Below are 19,846 nucleotides of genomic sequence, written 5' to 3' on the forward strand. Positions count from 1 at the left end.
GTATTTACCTGACAACTTCCCGGTACAGTTCTGCTAATGTTTGCAGCATTTACAAGAAGTTACAAGGAGTTACAAAACTTCTGTTTGTTCTTTCAGACTAGCATCGGACGCAGTGTTACTTTATATTACCAGCCTCTGTCTCACAGCTGTGCTTCGATGACATCCAGGATGGATTGCAGAGTCTATCGAGAATCTCGAGATCAAGAGACCATCGTGGACAACCAGGGGACCCAATGCCGTTTCCATCCTTTACTATGAATGACACACTTGAACCTGCTGTTTTCAGTGAGGCACACTCCCAAACACTGGCCTGTAAGATTCCCCATCTGAAAAAACACAGAGCAGCCTAATAGATCACATCCACAAACAGTTGAAAAATCCAGAATTCTTTCCCAGTGTTCAGAATGTTACAGCTGGTTTGTGTATATTTATTAGTAACTGTGGCAAATACATATACAGCCTCTTTACGTTACATCATTTAACTCAGCTGGTCTCCATATATACAACAATGCTCTCTAAACTGCAGACCAAGGAGACCGCCGACAATAAGAAAAACCTCAAGAGGAAGCGGACAACAGAAGAGGATGAGCCGTCCACTTCGCAGCCGAAGCGCTTCCGCTGCTGCTCTCTAGATCGGCCCGGCCCCCTCCCCATGAAACGTCGACGGCTGATAAGACGCCTGAAGCGACTGCAGGACTTGGAGCAGAAACAAGACCTTGACAGACCTGTCAATGACACAAGCAACACCCCCGACCTGGACCAGCTACAGATGTAAGCCACCTTTTTCAAAGAAAGAAAGAAAAATAACCTAAACTTCAACTGTGTTAATTTCTAACTACATTTCTCATCAACTAACTATTTAATTTAAAATGCACTCGTATGTGCTCATTCTCGCTTTGTTCGTTTTCAGGTACAGCCAGAACATCATGATGTTGAAGCACCAGGTCTCCCTGCTTGAAGGAAGGCACAGACGTAGAGGCCTCCTTGGAGCAGATCAGGTCACGGAGGGAAATGATTTTCTGCAGACGATCCAGACCAAAATGCTCCGAATGGAAAGACTCCAAACGTCCTTCAGTGAGAGTAAAAAACAGCTCAAGGTGAGACTTTGTTTGAGACAGACGTCTTTCAACAAGAAGGAATTAGAACTGGCTGCCATTCAGAAAGAAAAGATTCATGTAACACACCAAATGTGGCCGCCTCACATTGTTCAAGAGTTAAAATATTATATGTCTGCACATCGTTGGTGTGAAGCATTATACTTTAGAGTCGTTGCGCTTCGTAACAGTTTATAGAACAAACAGTTTCAGGTTTGGGGTTTTTTCTTCAGCTGATTAGACTTTGGCGAAAGTGTCATTGCACGCATGAGACCGCCAGAACTCAAGAAGCTTCATCGTGTCACTCTTGAGTGTGTTGGCGCAGGGAGATGCTAAATAGCGTTTGACCACGGACTTTGAGGGATGTGTCATTCTGCAATCTTACTGCGATGAAATACCGGAGCGCTGCGTGCATTATCACACATAAATCTCAAGTCTGTGTCAGAATGTTGTTTTTTTTATCCAAATGTAACCTCTTCCATGTTCAGGAGCGGAAAAGGAAGCAGCCGGAGGAGTATCTTCAGTATCAGCTGCAAGACGCCTTACTTGAGGAATGAAGTATAAAACACCCAAAATATATTGAAGTTGTACTTATGTAAAGAAACCTATCAGTTTAGAAGGGCATTCAAGTATCCACACAAAAATAGAACGTTTAATGTGCTGTGTTTCAAATGTTAATTTTGTGCATGAGGTGGCAAGAGTGAGTCACTTGCTCTAACTACTTGGACGATAATTCTTCCTACTAAACTGATCGATTTAAAATACTGCTAACACTTCTATCTGATTACATCGGCTCCATTTGATTGAAATTACTAGAATAAGAGGAGTCGGTGTGATCCTATTTCTCATTGTTCTCTTTGTTACGTATAATATGTTTGGTTCCCCTCAACTGGCCGGTGCAGTGGACAAATGATATCAAATGAACTTAACAAGTGCATCTGCTCTTTTGCTTTTAATGCATCTTCGACGTCATCAGCAAAAGAAGGCGATGCAGGAAGTCAACGATTTTGAACAAAGATTTGAAGATTCTCTGCTGGCTGAAAACCAAGAACTCACGGTACAGTCAAAACGATTTGATTATGTTTATGTTGTACGTTTTTAGCAGCTTGCTGAGTTTCTTCTTTTTTTATTTTTATTGTATAGAAACAGAAAGAAGAGGCACAGGCACAGAAAGATCAAATGGTGACACAACTCACTGAAGTAATGCAAAACGAGCTGCAGTGTGTCTTCTGCAACGAATTTCTAATCGAGGTGACGTTGGCTTTCTTACCAGTGTTTTTATAGAGAAGCTGAACTCTTGAGATGAGTCGGACTAAATGACAGTTGCTCTGCGGGATGAACAAGTCCAACTATAATCTTATGTTATTATTCCCTGCAGAGCCGCATCCTGAACTGCGGCCACAGTTTCTGCCGTCAGTGCATCAATCGGTGGCGTAGTTTGAAAAATGACTGTCCCCTCTGTCGAACGGTCATCTTGTGTCAGAAGCCATGCCTGGCGATGGACAATTTAATTGACAGCATATTGGAGACACTGAGTCCGGATGCTAAGGCGACGCGGCAGGCCGTCATCAATGAGAGGATCGCTATCAGGTGTGTTCGATTCAGTGTCCTTTAGGAAAGCCATGGCTGCCACTTGTTGGGCAGATCGAAGCAATCTGAAGATTAGTCTGATCATGTTTTGTCTTGTTATGGTGGGAAGTGGCTTTTTAATTGCAGCATTAGTTTACTACTATTACTGTACTGTTAAACTAACTTCAATCAGTCCCGAATCATTGACCTGACAACCTCTCAATTCAAATAGTTTTTCTTTGTTTTTTGTCCAAACTGGTAACCCCAACAAGCCGAAATTTACCGAGAGAAACAAGAGCAATCTGAACATTATACCAATGCTAAATGACACCTGCTCACGAATACAGGAAAACCTGCTCCAGTTTTGCAGCATTTTCCAACCTTCTTGCTTTTACGGATTCACTCACACACTTTGATGCTAGTGAATCTTTACAAGCTGGAAGGGAGAAGTTTTAACTCGACTCAGACTGATGATATGTCCTCCACTCGTTTGCATAAATTAGTAACAGCAGTATGTTTAACATGTGTTTACAGAGCACAGCCTTTGTAACCGGTCAGTTCATCCTCTCCGAGTTGGTAAACCTCTTTGTGTGTCGAAGTGTCTTTATTTCTGACTGTATTTCTTCCCCTGTGTCTTCAGGAATCAACAGTTCCGTCCATAGCTGTGGCAACTGGGGACGTGAATCTCCATCACTGACAACGATTCGATACACTACCTGCGATACGATGCATTAGCGATTCATTGATCCTCTGGCATTATGAGGATCGTGGTGAACCCAAACTCAGACTCAGACTCAGATCTGATTATCGACAGTTTATTTAAACCAAGGCATACAAAACCCAAGGGAAGATCCAGAGGCGAATGGTCAAAGTCCAGGCAGAAGGTCATAAACGACGAAGAAGTCCGGAGAAAACACAAGGGAAAGAGGCTGGGGTCACGAGACCAACTACAATGACGAACGAGCCCTGAGACAAACGGAAGAGGGGCTTAAATACACAAGGGAAGGGTAGGCGTGGATTTTACCTATGCAGGCACGTAGTGACCGATGCATCTCGATTTCACCCGTAAATTGCACCGATGCACACTGAAGGTGTCGATACATTTGCATCGCTGATGTTTGTATCTATCCCCCCCAATCTATCTCTCTGTGTATCTTATCCTAGTTTCTTCTCCTCTATCCCCTCACCCCAACCGGTCAGCAGAAAGCCGCCACCCCTGAGTCTGGTTTCTGCAAAGGTTTGTTCCTGTAGGGCTTTTCCACCAAAAAGAACCAGGAGCTAGTTCGGGGCCGGTGCCAGAGCCAGTTCTTAAATGAGTACCGCCAAAGAACCGGTTCTTTTTCCACCGAGCCAAGCGAGAGCCACGTCATTGCGTCACTCCAAAACGTGATACGTCACAGATTTCACCGATTTTCGCCTCTGACAGCGCTCAAGAACCAGGAGACAGACTGTTTTCATCGGTTTAGTCGGGATCGCTCCATTTAGTCTGGCCTGAACCTCGGATGCAGACCAAAGAGCCAGAATTTCAGCACGACATTGTGAATTTCTGCTCCTTGCACTTATTTCTGGGTGTGTGTGAATAAAATGCTTCAACATCAGAGAAGAATGGAGGTGTAGAATGATAGAATACAGTAGTATGTAGTTTGTATTTTAGTTGCTGATGAACCAAAAGTATTAATTTTAAAGAAGTTCTGTGGGTTAGAAAATAATATTGGAGCGTCTCGTAGCGGAGTGCAATGCCTGCGGTCAGAACGCGAAACAAGACCTGGACGTGAAGTCAGTTACAATGACGTTACCATGAAAAGCCTGAAAAAAACCCACAATGGAAAACTACTTCTAACTTATATCTGACCGTAGCTGACTGAGAGCGGAGGAGCGGATTAAATCTTCTTGTTCCCTCATATTATTGACTTCAGAGAGCGACTTATTATATTGTTCCCACGCACTATTTACATTTTTGTTCTCTATAACCACTCCGGGGCTCTGTGTTCGCTGTAGTTTTCAGAAAGCCGGTTCAACCTCGCTTCCGCCTTGTAGTTAGCAATAACTCCAGCGATAACTCCGCCCCCAGCTGATGACGTGACGGGCCCCGGTCTGGCTCCGCTCTGGCCCAGCAACGAAGTGGGGCCAGCATGGCACCAGTTTAGCCCCTGTTTGGCCCGGGGCTTTGGCAGTGGAAAGACAAAGGGCTGGCGCTAAGTCTGGCCCTGGTTCCAAACTAGTAGTTGGTTCTTTACGGTGGAAAAGCCTTCGAGGGAGTTTTTCCTTTCCACAGTCACAAAATAAATCTGCTTGCTCATGTGGATTTGTTGGGTCTTTCTCTTTTCTCTGTTCAAAGCATCTAGAAAGGACTGTGTTGTATTTGGTGCTATACAGTATCAATAAAGTTGAACTAAATTGAATTGAATTGTTCTGGGTTGTTATATTGTTTTATATTTCTCTATGGTGTTTCAAAGAAGATTTAAGATTTAAAGCCCAAAAGTTGTTTTCAACTGAGTTCTTTCTGTTTGTTCTGAATTAATCTAAATCAAGATTCTCCCCCGAACCTTCACAGTCATACCTGCTGGCAGGTCCTGATAGTTCTTCAGTATTCTTTCAGTTAATTTAAGATTGTATCAGATCGACCTTTGTGGAATAATAAAAATATTGGTGTTACTCGGTAGAACTCTAAGATTCTCTTCACAGCCAAACTGACATATATATATATGCACGTAAAGTGCACGTAAAGTGCACGTAAAATATATATATATATATATATATATTTTACGTGCACTTTGTTTTTTGGTTCAATTTGTTTCACATTTCTCTTAATTTAGGTCGAGCATAAATAGATTGGATTTTTGTATGAATCTTTACTTCTAAGTAGATCATTGATTACTTATAATCTTGAATGTGATGTATTTTTGGTATATGTATGCAAAGGTGGAACTTTATGTGATTGTTGATTGAAATAAAATCAATAGAACAATTCTTTTTGGATAGGGTTTTAACAAATCGATATCATTGAGTGCTTCCAGTGTCCATTTAAGTTTAGATTTAATAATGCTTCATTTTGTGTTACTGGCACATTTTTAAAATGAAATTTAGTTATATATTTTTTAGTATTTGGATTAAAAGCAGAGATCATTGGGTGCGTTTCATCTGCCTTTGTTTTCTGCGAGTCGCATTGACTCCCTAACCAGAGATTTATGTACTTCAGTCTTTCCTTTATATATACACTTTCTATAGGGGAAAACAGAAAAAGCTAGGCCTTGGTTGAGAATTGAACATCAGTCTCCTATCACACCCTTATTTTTTGTTGGGCCAATTGGGAAATGCAGGTAAAACTGAAAATTGATTCTCCTACTGGGTAATAAGCCTCGGCCTCCTCCAGCCCACTGAAGTTTTGTAGGCAGTCCACCTCTCAACTTCACCGCACATTAGACCGGAGTAAACAACCGTGGAAGATGAAAAGATTGCAAATATCATGAACACAAACTCTATTTCCAATAGAAAATAATTATTAAAAAAAAAACAACAACTCACCATTTCTTCAGTCTGGTCAGAAGTGTTCCTGAGACCATGCAGTGACATCCAGTAGAATATCCTCTCAGTACTGTCTGAGAGCAACAACATCCCAAGCATCCATTGTCACTGAATATTTGAACCCTTTTGCCACCTGACAAGCTGTGTCTTTGAAATGCTTCTTGAAATGTGCATTTCTGTGGGATGGTGTGTGTCAGGGCCTGTTTAGGTTTACATCATTTTATCTGTATATCTTTAAAGGATCCACTCAACAACAACAAAGCGACTTTTTTTTTTTTTTTTTACTATATTGCATTCTGGTCATTTGTTTCATCAGCTGAAAAACACAACTATTATTCCAGGACTATTACGTAGTGAATTTGATACAGATGCACAATCTGGCCACAAGAGGGCAGCTTTTGACCTTTTAAAGTACACTCCTTTCTTTCACTGAAAAAAATGTTATATTTTCCACAGACTCAGTCTTGTGGTAGACTGGCCACCAGTCCAGAGTGTTTTCTGCTCTCACTCACAGTATACTGAACAGGATAGGTGGCATAGAAGGTGGTTGCATGGTTTGATGGACCGACTCAGCCTTTCTTCTTGATTATTAGAAGATCCCATGAAAGTCTTCACCCCCATCTTTGACAAACTGTTTGACAAATTTCAGGATTTGGGCTCCTAATGCCACCAGATTGGATTTTATATCAAACAATTGAGATGCGATTGAAGTGTGGACTTTCAGGATGAATTTACATTTTAGAAATTGCAACTTGCCTGGCTTCCACAGTGATTGGTTGTTAGGGAGCTTAAGTTTGTCGTCACCAAATGTGCTCACGATGTTAAGGTTCCTGCGACTGTCAGCCATTTACCTGCTGAATTGATGATGTTTAACAAGGGTACAGCCTATGAAAAAGATGCTGTGTTTATAGTCCAATTACTTTTGGTCCCTTGAATAAAAAAAAAAAAAAAGACAGCTTCATATTAAGCTGAACCATTCCTCCAATTTGAATTAAAGCCGACTGTTGGCACTTTAAGTCCATATTAATTATATAACTGAATCTTGAATATGTTTTGGTGAACAGCTTATAGCAAAATATGTCAATACCCAATAGTAGTTGGCCCTCACTGTACATCATTTTCCTGTGTTAAAAATCAATGAGATGCATTGAAAAAAAATGATATTAAAGATCAAACACTCTTTATTCAACTCAATAGAACTGAAAGCAAAACATATGGGTTATGGTCTTGTCTGTCAACACTGATTATCTCCTCTCATCATATCAGGTATGTTCAAACCAAATATCAAGGGTTTGTTTGCATGTTTATAGATTCATTTTGAGAAACAAAAAATTTGTACTAATTTGACTTGAAGGATGTGATAAGAGAACAGAACACGTCTTCTTTGAGGCCTCAGTAGAAAGCAGGCTGTGTATACCAGCTGCCTGAAAATCTAGTGAAGGATAGTCAGCACACGTCCACAAGGTGGTGACGATGATGCACAAAGTCATTCACGGGAGAGTGCCATGGAAATAATCTGAACAGACAGACATACAAAAAAGTCAAACACAACATTGGCAGCTGGTTTCAACTGTAACTCACTGCGCTGACTGTAAATGCTATGATAGGATCAACGGGTAAACATAACTTGAGAGGAAGAACATGGCGAGAAAACACAAACGTGTCCATATTGTTAATGCATGTTGGGTAACGATGGCACTGTCGAAGTGAAGCTTGGTTCGGCGCTTGCGAAGCAGCTGCCTCCTCATTCTATGCAATGTTCTTGTAACTGAACGACTGACTCATGCTTTTTCAGACAAGCACGTTTGTGTGTGCATAACAGAAGGTAGGTGTGTATTCTTTCCTGTTGAAGTGCATGCTGCTCGTCCCGCTGCACACAGTCCTCCTCTGCTGTGCTCCTGAAAGTCTTCCTTCTTTGACATTACAGAAGTTAACTTACATTTCATAATCAAGCTTTGAAGATTGCGTGGAACTGAACACAGCACCATTTAAATCAGGACACATTAAAACACCTAAGAGAGAGTTCATGCAGCAGCAGTACAGTAGTTGTTCAAAGTTTAAGTAGCGCGGGGCAAGGCGAGGTGGCTCCATACTCTGAAGGCACAGTGGATGAACAAGCCAATTATTTCCTTAACCTGGTCCGAGGTCAGGGGTCTGCAACCTCCACAACCACGTTTATCCCTGCACAAAAAAACACTCCTCATCTGGCCATTAAAACAAATTGAACATTAAACTTGTTGCCCACTAGTTATGCTGTATATCCCCTACAGGTGGCATGGTGGTGTAGTACGCTCAAGCCTTCTTGAATTTGCATGTTCACTCTGTGCATGTGTGATGTCCTACTGGCTGATCGGATTTCATCTTCGTCTATATACATTTGAGCTTGATCTACGACTTCAAACTTGAGTGAATGTAGAATCTGCTCCAGCCTCTCATGATCTTAGGTTTCTGTTTCATTTATGGAGAGGGAAGAATGATCATTAGGATCTGCTGATATTTCATTACTGTTTTTACCTGTTTATTGTCTGAGATTGTTTTTGCATATCAAACAAAAAGGTGAATAATCATCATTGTCAAATGAGTATTTAAGCATGAATTCAGCTCTGGTATTTCCTCTGAAGCTTACTTTTTTGAGGGATTTTTACGTATCCCCGCAGGGAATGTACCTGTTATTACCGGCACAGAAATGATCCCATGCAGGTCACATCGTAATAAGATATGGTGCGTCCTAAACACTCTTCTTTTCAAGTGTCACATGTTCCTTTTAAATACAAGATAACAGACTTTGAAGGAAGTAATTCCTTGAAAACCACATACAGCCGATTAGAGAGGCTAAACAGCTGCATGTGCTCCTCTAGTTGCAGACCCCTGTTAAGAAAGTATTTATTTTTTGTTTAATGCTGCTTCGATTACTTTAACAAATACGTATACATAGATGCATGCACGCGCACACACACATGCATACTTACTGATGTCAGCCACATTTTCTGATTTCGTCTTGTCCAGTATTTGATCCAAACATATACACACAGCTGCATGCAAAATCTGTACATCTACAGCCTAAAGTCTCTCTTAGATGTAAAGTTATGACAAAGAAAATAAAAACTCAAAAATCAGACATAAGACTCAAGTGTTTGGCAACGAAACAAACGCTTCTGAATGAGTAAAGGCTCACGGTTTCACCCATTCTGAATTCAAAGTAAGCCGCCGTGCTGAGTTAAACCTACCATGGAGTGTCATGACTTCCCCGTCACGCTCTGAGAAACCCTTCTCTGCCCTTCAACCGAAAGAGACGTCTCCTACAATCCAATGTCATAAGATTTAAACATAAAACTCTGTATTTCACATATAAATAATGTTATGGACAGAAATATGATATCGCTCTCATATAGATATGATTTCTTTCTAATTAGTGCTTATGTATTTGACTCTGGATAAATCTTTTGAGAAAAGGAGAAATTAACACAAACTATTATATTTACAAAGTGACTTTTGGCATCTGTATTCCACCCTACGTTACCACGAGACACGCAGCACGTCATTCGACGGATATGAGTGCTGACAGACTGGTGCATCTACAGCTTGGACAAAAGAAAAAAGCTTGGCATGTTGATTTGATCATTTTTGATATAAGATTTTTGTTAAAATATAAAATCAAAATGCAACAGGGACTGGTAATAAATCTTTGCTATCACACGACCCAGTAAGTATAATTATTTGTCATATACAGTATTCAAAGGACTCCTGAAAACTCCCAAGCACGATACAAAGAAGGACAAGCCGGTTAGTATATACATGTACAGTCTCTTATAGCTGTGCTCCACTGAATAAATGCCCCTCTCCTCATTCTAATACTCTGGATATATAAAAAAACAAAAGAAAACACAAAGAAAGAAACCAAAAAAAAAAAGATTTCTGTACATGTCTTTCCCACATCACATCCCCTCCTTCTCTGGGAGATTATTGTCCTATTAAATAGCCAATATTGATCAGTCATTTAACTAACCCCCATCCATCCCCGTGGCAACTGATGCTTTGACACACTGCTTCCTCTCTCAGAGTCTTAATGGCGACTGTTAGATGAACCACTCCTTCTTTGATTCGTCGATGGTCTCTGGGTTGTCGGTGCCGATGATGGCCGTGTCTGCCGACTCGCCGGCCGACTCCCCGCTGCCCTTCGCCTCGTTGGTGTGGTAGGTGCCTTTGTGACGGAACATGTAGCGGATCAGGAACACCAGGGTACACAAAATGGTGAAGATCACCACTGCAATAATGCCTGCATCAGAAACAGACATTGCGTTATTGTGCATGCAGCTTGAATGATCACTCAGATGAGATACTATTAAATAGAATAAGGATAAGTTGAGATAAGATTTACAGTCCCAAATTGACATTTACATTTCACCAAAACTGTATTACACACAGAACTTAAAATGAATGTCCAAAAATATAAATGGAAAGTATCTCAGATAATTACAAAATATTAAGTTACTGAATTTAACAATACCATACATCCAGGAAGTACACATTTAGCTTGTACATAGATGGGACTATGTTATTTTACTATCTGGAAAATCTTAATAGTTTTGATGATCTATTAAATCATTTTCCATTTCTTTATAAATATTATTCTCTACATTTGTTTAGTTTCTTGTCAACATTGGGTAGTAAGAAGCAGTGGAGACACCCATCAAGAGCTTGAGTCGAAACCCACACTTCTAAAAATCTTCAACACTGGCAGACTAAGTTATTTCTTCTATATATGGTAAACAGGCAACAGTTCATCTTTTATAAGCAGCTCTTTTTTAATGATGACATTTGCACCTCCAATGATGGCCGAGTCCCTGTTGACTCCATCAGGAATGACTCTCTCCTCATTGAAGGGGAATTCGGCATCTGAAAGAAAAATCGAAAATAAGGCTGAAATTATTTATTCTATGAGAGCAGCTGGATTAATCTATCAATATAAAAACACCAATGAGATGGACAAATTACTTTTAATGTTAGGAGAATACTAAGAAAAGTAAATGTATTTCCTTTAGCACAGTCACAATACATTACATGCATAAACTGTGGTTATTTAATGTATCTTAAAGATTTTCAATATCTTCCAATATGTCCTTGGCAATTGTTAATCAGTCTTAGCGACATAGCAGGGGAGTTTATTATAACGTATCGGTTCATGGGTTCATGTGTAATACTGAGCATTCATCACAGGTTAAGAGGTTAAATGACATCTTCTGCCTCCGTCTGCCCGCAGTACGTCGCTGTCAACACTCATTGTTTAATCGCTCTGATTCTCTGCGGATGCACAAAAGTGGAAAACAAATGACGGTGAAAGAAAGACGAAAATCCTGCGAATTTGATTTCTGTTACTCAGCGGTAAAAGAAGCACAGATGAGATGTTGACACACAAAACCGCTGTCTGAGATGAGCTGTCAGCTGTTTCAGCCACTGACTGATTTACCCACAGTTCTCCTGGGAAGTCAAGAGCATGAGTAAGATTCAAAGGCGGAGGCAGTGAAAATGGAAAGCAAAAGAGGGCAGGAGGGCAATTAGAGTCATTATGGTCTGTTGGCTGCCTGCATGTGCTTTAATTCAATGGCCAAAACGTGCTATGTCTGAAAACATGGGAGGCAAGGTCAAAAATGGGGGGGGGGGGGGCAGAAGGAAATGAAGATGAGAATCAAAGATAAAGAAGGAAAAAAAAAAATCAATTGAAAACCAGACGACGATCATTAAACATGAGAGCTGGAAAGAGTCCTGGATAAATTATAGATCAGCTCTATGTATAGAAAACCTGAGGTAAATATTAATCCAGTCAAGTGTACGGCTGCTGGAGAGCTGACTGTGAGTTTGAACCTGGAGACCAAATCGATGATCAGGATCAATCTCAGAGGGCTCAGTGTTCCCAGAGGCTCGGTTGGCACAGAGCCTGGGGAAGACAGCTGCTTCCAGCGTAATGATCCTCGGAATACTAAACGCTGCTGTTGAATGTAACAATAGACACAAGAACACTGATGTTGGTTGTGTGCATGTAGATGTGTGTATTTGTACAAGTCTGAAACAAAGGCAGACAGTGTTCGCCTGTTTCGATCAAGTGGCCACAATAATAGGTATCCTTGTTGCACAGCTGGTTAAAGCTTACGTTTAATCACCCAGTTGGGAAACTGCAAACCAGTGGATGAGTGCATGTCCAGTGGGATCTGCTGGAGTGCAAACTGAGCATTAGTACAAAAGGTCATGGTGATTTTGCTGGAGATTGCCTGAGTTTATCGGAAACTGCTGATCTACAAGGATTTCCATGCACGACTATCACCACTTTGAGAGTGGCTGACCGGCAGAAAATTGAGCAGCAGTTTTGCAGGAAATGATGCCTTGCCGATGATAAATGTCAAAAGAAATTACCCGAGCTGGTCACTAGCTGCTATTCGAGTTGCTGGACCAGCACTGAGAGTAATCCCAGTGTCAGTCCCATCCAAGGACACTTTAGCTCATAGACATGGTGAGATGGAATGGGAAGATGAGCCCACCTACCTACCTACCTACCTACCTACTTATTGCCACTTGCCCCATAACCATTCGTCACAGTCAAGAACATCATCTCGGAACACTTAACACACTGAAGCTTGAAGCAGACCGACTACTACAGAAGAGCAGACCAAGAGTGCAATAAAGTTCCTTATTCGAGCAACTCAATTCCTGCCAATACATTTGAAGGGCACGTTGAGAGTTCTTAGAACCTTTTGGGATTCCATTAACCATGTGTAGTTTAAACTTCACAGCCTGATAGAGTGTTCATAAGGATGTTCAAATTCACATTTGTTTTGTAGGGTAATGGAAAATGGCAAAGTTCCAGTCATTTCTTAAACATGATAACAATTTCAACGCAATAAAAAAGGCCTCCAGAATCACCACTGCCCCATAGAGCACCACTGTGGCGGTACAGGGGATTCCATTAGGTCCAGAAAGAAATTGGAAACATTTACATAATCATATCACGCGTAAGGGAAATATTTCAGTAATGTTTACAGCACTAAAAACACAAACACCAAACAAACTCCCACATAAGATAAACAAATAGAAAATAGACTGATGCTATGGGAGACAATACAAAGGAATAAAACAAAGAAATGATGACATATCAAACAGAAACAGAGGTTTCACAGTTTGCAGAATTTGAGCGTAGGCTTCGTCCCTTCAGTTTACATGATAACATTTGGTGTATTTACATTTTTTCAGGAAGGAAGCAGAAGGGCCTGACGTTTCTGACATCTTGAGTATACCTGGGGTATTACCCACCTGTGTTGTCCAGATGCCAGGGATCTGTTGCAGCAGACATTGGTGGGATGGTAAGAGGTGACGCCCCACAGTTGGACTCCACCAGTTTGCCCTGGTAGGACACAGGCGCAGCAGCAGCAGGCTGTTTTTCTGGCAGACCGGCTGTTGGCGTGGCCTGAGCCGGTGTTGTTGTTCTTAGTGCAGACTTTAGAGGGGCGATTCCGTTGAACTCGACCCGCGACAGACACCCGACGAAGCCTGGCGTGTTGTACCGCTCGATGAGGACCGGATCTATGTGTCCAGTTTCTGAGGGAAGACACAGAATAGCAGAGGCGGTTGGGTTATTGGAGGCCTTGTGGTGAAAGTGCAGTTTTTGAGGATGATGGCATGAACACACATTCGTTTTTTCTTAATGCACAGAACCTGTTTCACACTATCACAATGACTTTTTGTGACGCACAAATTAAACCCATATTCAAAAAGAGTCAAAACGTGAAACAGAAACTGACACTGACATCTAATGACAAATTACAGCTTGAATAATGAGTTATTGCCTCCTCCTCTATTTAAGAAACGATTTAAGACCACCGTAAGAAGGTTTCATGGTGTATCTTAGTGTGATGGATATACAGTATATGCTCCACTTTTGAAAGTGAGTTCAAATACACTATATGTTCAGTTTATCATCAAAATATTTACCCAAGGATAATCAAAGGTCACAGTGCATTAAATAATTTTATCATTTACAAAATCAATTGCCGTGACAAATGCCGCGTGTTCCTTTTTATTTGTTAAATGACCTTTACTGCTGGATCCAATCTACATTAATATGATTTCACATAAACTGAAACGGCTGTGCTACTGGAAAACATTCTGTTGCTGATCACAGCTGACTATGGATGAAGGGATGGTACAAGTCTTAACACTTTGCCAATCATCAAACACAGACAGACAGACAAGCACAGACAATATGAGCCATTTAGAGTCCCTTATTAATTTCAATTGCATGTTTTTGGTCTGAGGGAGGACTCTGGATCTCCCAAGATAACGGCCACACTCAGTGGGAGAGCATGCACACAAGAGTCACCGAGCACAGACATGAGCTGGTGGCTATCTCTCTGTGATGCAACAGTGCTAACTATAATACCCTCCTGTGGTCCGAAACATTCAAATCAGAAAAACTTAGTGCTTGAATCAAACATTGAATCAAAACCCTCATTAACATTTATATTTTAGTCATCGTGCATAAAACAAACATCATCAGAAACTCACCATCCTCACATGAACTTGGACTAATCTAAAATGCACTGTATTCAACAGCTGCTAAATAGATTATGTTTCAATATGAACGCTCATCAGGAGACAATCCTGCAGAAAAATATCTGGATTATAACCGGAATAACTGGACAGCTGTGTGTGTGTGTGTGTGTGTGTGTGTGTGTGTGTGTGTTTATCTAATGAACCCTGTTACGTTCCTTGATGGGGATTTGGGTATCTGGATGTGGTCTATAATGTAATTCTATGCCTTTATGTTATTTTGGTGGGTCAAATATGTGTGTGTGTGTGTGTATGTGTGTGTGTGTGTGTGTGTGTGTGTGTGTGTGTGTGTGTGCGTGTGTGTGCGTGTGTTTGTGTGTGTTATTGATTATGCAGCCAGAAATACAGATAAGCAGTATATGTGAGTCTTCCCCGTGTTCATCATCTGACCAGACCTCCTCCAGACAAGTACACAGTATATGAGGTTCACTGTTTCTGTAAGTGAAGTGAAAACAACCATTACACAGACACTCTGGGCGCAGTGGTTGGTTTTGTTTTCATAAGCTCCTTCACTGGCTTCGGGATGATATACTACTGCTGTTGGTAAACATGTGTAGGTGTACGTGAACTGCAGCTTAGCTCTACCTGACTAATAACGCACAGGTCAACATTTCCTGCAGGATCACAGACAAATGTATCTGCTATTAGTCACCTCACACCTTAAAAATGGTTTGGATTGGAACTGTGTTCTCATTTGCATATGCGTGGGGTTGGACACGGTAAGTGCAGAGACAGGCACACTCAGGCACAGAAGGGAAACAAGTCTCACTGTAAGAATAGTGACTAGATTACTGATAACGACAGACATATGAATACAGAGTGTGAATATGAATCCACCTCCTCTCTCACGGGTATGCCTGAACATGTGTTGATCACTGCAGAGCCCTGCATGTGAATACTAATAAGCTCTCTGCTGTGAGTAAAACAGACTGCTTCACATACAATGCCATATGCTATATGCACATAGTAAATAGAGAACAAGCTTCCAATAGAAAACAACATGTCTGTAGTGAAAAGACTTACAGACATTTTGCATGATGAATAGTTGTTATGGACAAGTGGCCACTGAGATTTTATTGGTATTACATTCATTTAGCACTAATGGAAGAACAAGAGGTTCAGCTAATTACATAAATGGCTGCTGAATCAAATGGAGTCCAATAAATTTGTTGTGCATATTTACGACCTTTTTGAAGTTCCAAGGGCCTGAAACTCATTCTAGTTGATTTATTGAGGAGAAATGTTCACACCAACAGTCAGTCTCAAACACATGGTTTTGGATTGAGGGAGACAACCTGGAGGAAAACCCACGTATACGCACAGGGAAAACGTACAAACTCCACACAAAAAGGCCTCCCAGGCACAATCTGGACTCGAACCAGGGACACACTATGAGACAAAAATGCTCATCACAAAGCCCGCTGTGCTGCCCTGCACTACTACATGCTAGAGAAAAAGTGCTGAGAATTTCCTTGAATGCAACACAAACGCATTAAATCACAACAGAAAATCTCAACATTATCATGTTTTTACAGACAGCGGGTCATCCATAACCAGCACTTAACTAGGAAACTAATGAAATAACAATAAGAAGTAATATGGTTTGTCACAGCCAGTCACCACAACCTGATCACAGGGTTTGTAATCCCTTCCATTCTTTTCCCTGGTGGAGTCTTCAGGAGCTTCCAAAACGAATCAATAAAACATGTACTAATACACAAACCAACATCGCCCCATACACTAATCTTAATTTGAAAAGAGCAAAGGCTAATCCTTTAGGCTTTAGATTGAATGCAATTTATAACGGTATATGTTGCGTAGGTCCCCTGCTGTGTGTGTAATACCAGGTACCACATGTTACCTCTTCTCTCATATCACACACACACACACACACACACACACACACACACACACACACACACACACACACACACACACACACACACACACACACACACACACACACACACACACACACACACACACACACACACACACACACACACACACACACACACACACACACACACACACACACACACACACACACACACACACACACACACACACACACACACACAGATCAGAGGATTGCACCTCCTGATGGTGTGTCACCATGATGGCCGGTGACATGTTATGAATTATTCAAAAGGTGAGGGGCAGCATATAAAATCGCAATACGAGGCCTGGTGTGAGGATGCTGGTAGGGGGTGTGTTTTGGTATGGGAGACACTAACAAAGAGAAACCGAAAAAAAAAAAACTGCTGGTTGCAGAAAGAAAAAAGGATGGGGGAGACCTGCAGAACAGGGAAAGAGGGAGGGTGTGGCAGCCTCTCCAATACAAACTCACCGTGAGTGGAAAGGTGAGAGACATGAGAGGAGGGGAGGAAGAAAGAGATGGGGGTGCAGAATAGTCTGAGGTGTGAGTGTCTGGATAAGTGGGTGGAAAGAAAAAGAAGTGGGAAAAGAAATGGGCTTACAAGAGGCATGCTCGAATGGAGGGGTGGAGCAGTGAAGATCAAGGACAGTTGCCATGGCAACAAATGGAAGCTGATGTAGGGATGGTAGGATGGCAAAAAAAGGTTCACAATGCAAAAGAATACTAACATGAATCCGCCCACCACACCCACTTGTAATACAAACCCTGAAGCATGCACCGAATGCATACAGGTAGTGTGTCTGGCTTGCTGGTCCTGGCTGATACAGTACAGAGGCAGCCAGACAGAGAAAGCAGACAGTGCAAAGATGCCCTAGGTATTAAAAGGGGGGTAAGATGCACATGCTGTTAATGCTTCTTTAACATATTTAAGTCGAGAATGAATGCAACGCCAATGCATACTTTGGCAATACAAATAAGAGCGGCTGAATAGACTGAGCACGAATTCCCTTCATTTTTGAATTCTGCTGCCATTGCACATCCAAGTTTTCCTGTGTCTCCTCTAAAATGTTGAGATAAGTGTGGAAATGACCATTTTGGAAACTCATAAGGTGCATAGAGAGCAAAAGCCTAAGTAAATCACAGATCATAAAAAAACATATACAATAGGTGAAGAGAGTGTGAGTCTATGAGTTTCAGGCATGAAAAACACACCTGCAATTGCAACCCCCTAGCCCACTGAACACACAGTGTATGCACACAGGGAGGTGTGTACCTCTCCACCTTCCTCCTTGATCAGGACGTCTGCTTGTAACCATGCCAAGCGAAAAAACACAGACATAACAGAGCCACACAAATAAACAGACCGTGAGAATAATAATATCACACTCTCTGTGACGGCTCCCTTTTCTGTCTCATTCAGACACACTCCAGGGATCTGTGTAATTTTCCTGCAATCCAATTAATCCAGCGGGTGGATTGCCTCGGAAATTCAAAAGCATTGAACATTTTCTTTTTTCGCTCGAAGCATGAAAACGATAAACCTCTCTATCTCTGCAGCAAATTCAATTTACAGTTTACACTGAGATGACTCACACTGAACCCCTGAAACCTTGGCACAGTCGTGGATGAACACACACATAAATGGAGACACAAGGATACACACAAACACAGAGCTGTGGTTACCTATGTGGAGTTGGCGTCAGTGTCTTTAAACAGTTTGTGAGGTAAACCTTCCTCCTCTCTTCTTCTTTCATGCGGTCTTCTTCTCGGTTATGTGGTCCTGTTAACACAGTTCCACATTGGCAGGCACGCTCTCTCTCTCTCTCTCTCTCTCTCTCTCTCTCTCTCTCTCTCTCTCTCTCTCTCTCTCTGCCTATCTCCTTCTAGCCCTCTCTCCCTTTCTCTCTGCAGTGCAGTTCCACCCCCACTCTGACACAGCAGCTGGAGAAAACCTGGAACCTGGACGAAGATTTCCCCAGGATCGGGACTGAACAGTCTAAAGTACTAGTTGTAACAGCCAGAGAGGATGGTATGATGTCACCCCTTTGCACTCACAAAACTCACACGCACGCACGCACACACACACAGACACACACACATATGCAGCAGCGACCACTTACACTCCCAGCCCTATTTAAAAGGCTCACTGGGATGATGGAGATTACAGAATTACCAATCGACTGCACAATGCTCGGAGACAGATAAGAGACAAAAACTAATCTGTGCTATCGGCTTCCTCGGACATCAGGGTTCATCAGCGTTTTAATCAGAGTCACAGCGTCCTGCGGCATTGAATGCAAAGGTCACAAGACAAAAGACAGACACTGACAGGCCTCTTGAAAGAAAAGGAGTCGACTGAACTTCACGGCAGGAGAAAATGTGTTGTGCTTGGAAGACACTCAGTCGCACTATACTATAAAATAGCTGGGGCCCGAAACCTTGAAAACACCCCAAAATCACCATCAGCAGGGAAGCAGCCCGATACAATGATTTATTAATGCAGCTGTGTTTCAGGCTAATGCTTCACACAGCATGAAGCAAGATGTAATTTAGGCATGAACTCATGGTATCAGCGGGATGAGCTACTCATCATTTCTAAATTATTCAGTTGAATTGAGCAAAAACTGCTGTTCTGATCACAAATTCCATCTTATGAGTGAAGATAAACTATTCAAAGTTTTTCTTAATGCGCATTTGCTGAGTTTGTTCAATCCCATGTTTGCAGAGAGAGTCTGCATGACTATGTTTTCAAGCACGCTTACAAAAACACAGCTTGAGTAAATGTTTACCCAAATATTAAATATCAAGCTCCACCCTCCTCGCTATGAAAAACAACCTTCAGCTTCATCCGCTGTGAAAACATTACACGTGAACACGGTGACCGGGTTACTTACGAGTACATTTTGCTTACACTGTACTATATTTCGTTTTGCATTCAGACCTTCCTTCTTTCCCCCCCGTGGCATTAACAAGGTGCTGCAAACGTTTCCTCAATTACTTTCGATCGAATTGAAATGATAGTGTAACATCATCAGCAGATTTGCTGGCTGCACGACATGTACTATGATCGATAAAATCCTTTTGACATGATCAGAGTTTTGTGACAATATTTCTCACTGCAGTCATTAAGGGATGATGCGATCTGGGACAACACACCACGAGGCACTGCTGGTTAAAGGAT

At 41.6% G+C, this 19,846-nt stretch overlaps 1 protein-coding gene across 1 annotated transcript in view; it reads right to left on the minus strand.

Annotated features, from left to right (window-relative positions):
* Positions 1 to 7,347: 7,347 nt before the first annotated feature.
* The window catches only part of cntnap2a (contactin associated protein 2a), a 327,533-nt gene continuing 315,034 nt past the window's right edge, over positions 7,348 to 19,846 (minus strand). The window contains exons 24-26 of the mRNA XM_080489327.1: positions 13,491 to 13,775; positions 11,013 to 11,084; positions 7,348 to 10,464 (exon numbers count right to left, since the gene is read on the minus strand). Coding sequence (XP_080345453.1) covers positions 10,265 to 10,464; positions 11,013 to 11,084; positions 13,491 to 13,775 — 557 coding nt within the window. The 3' untranslated portion in view covers positions 7,348 to 10,264. The remainder of the gene's footprint in view (positions 10,465 to 11,012; positions 11,085 to 13,490; positions 13,776 to 19,846) is intronic.

Source organism: Lipophrys pholis, assembly GCF_963383615.2.
Source record: "Lipophrys pholis genome assembly, chromosome: 20".
Classification (NCBI taxonomy): domain Eukaryota; kingdom Metazoa; phylum Chordata; class Actinopteri; order Blenniiformes; family Blenniidae; genus Lipophrys; species Lipophrys pholis.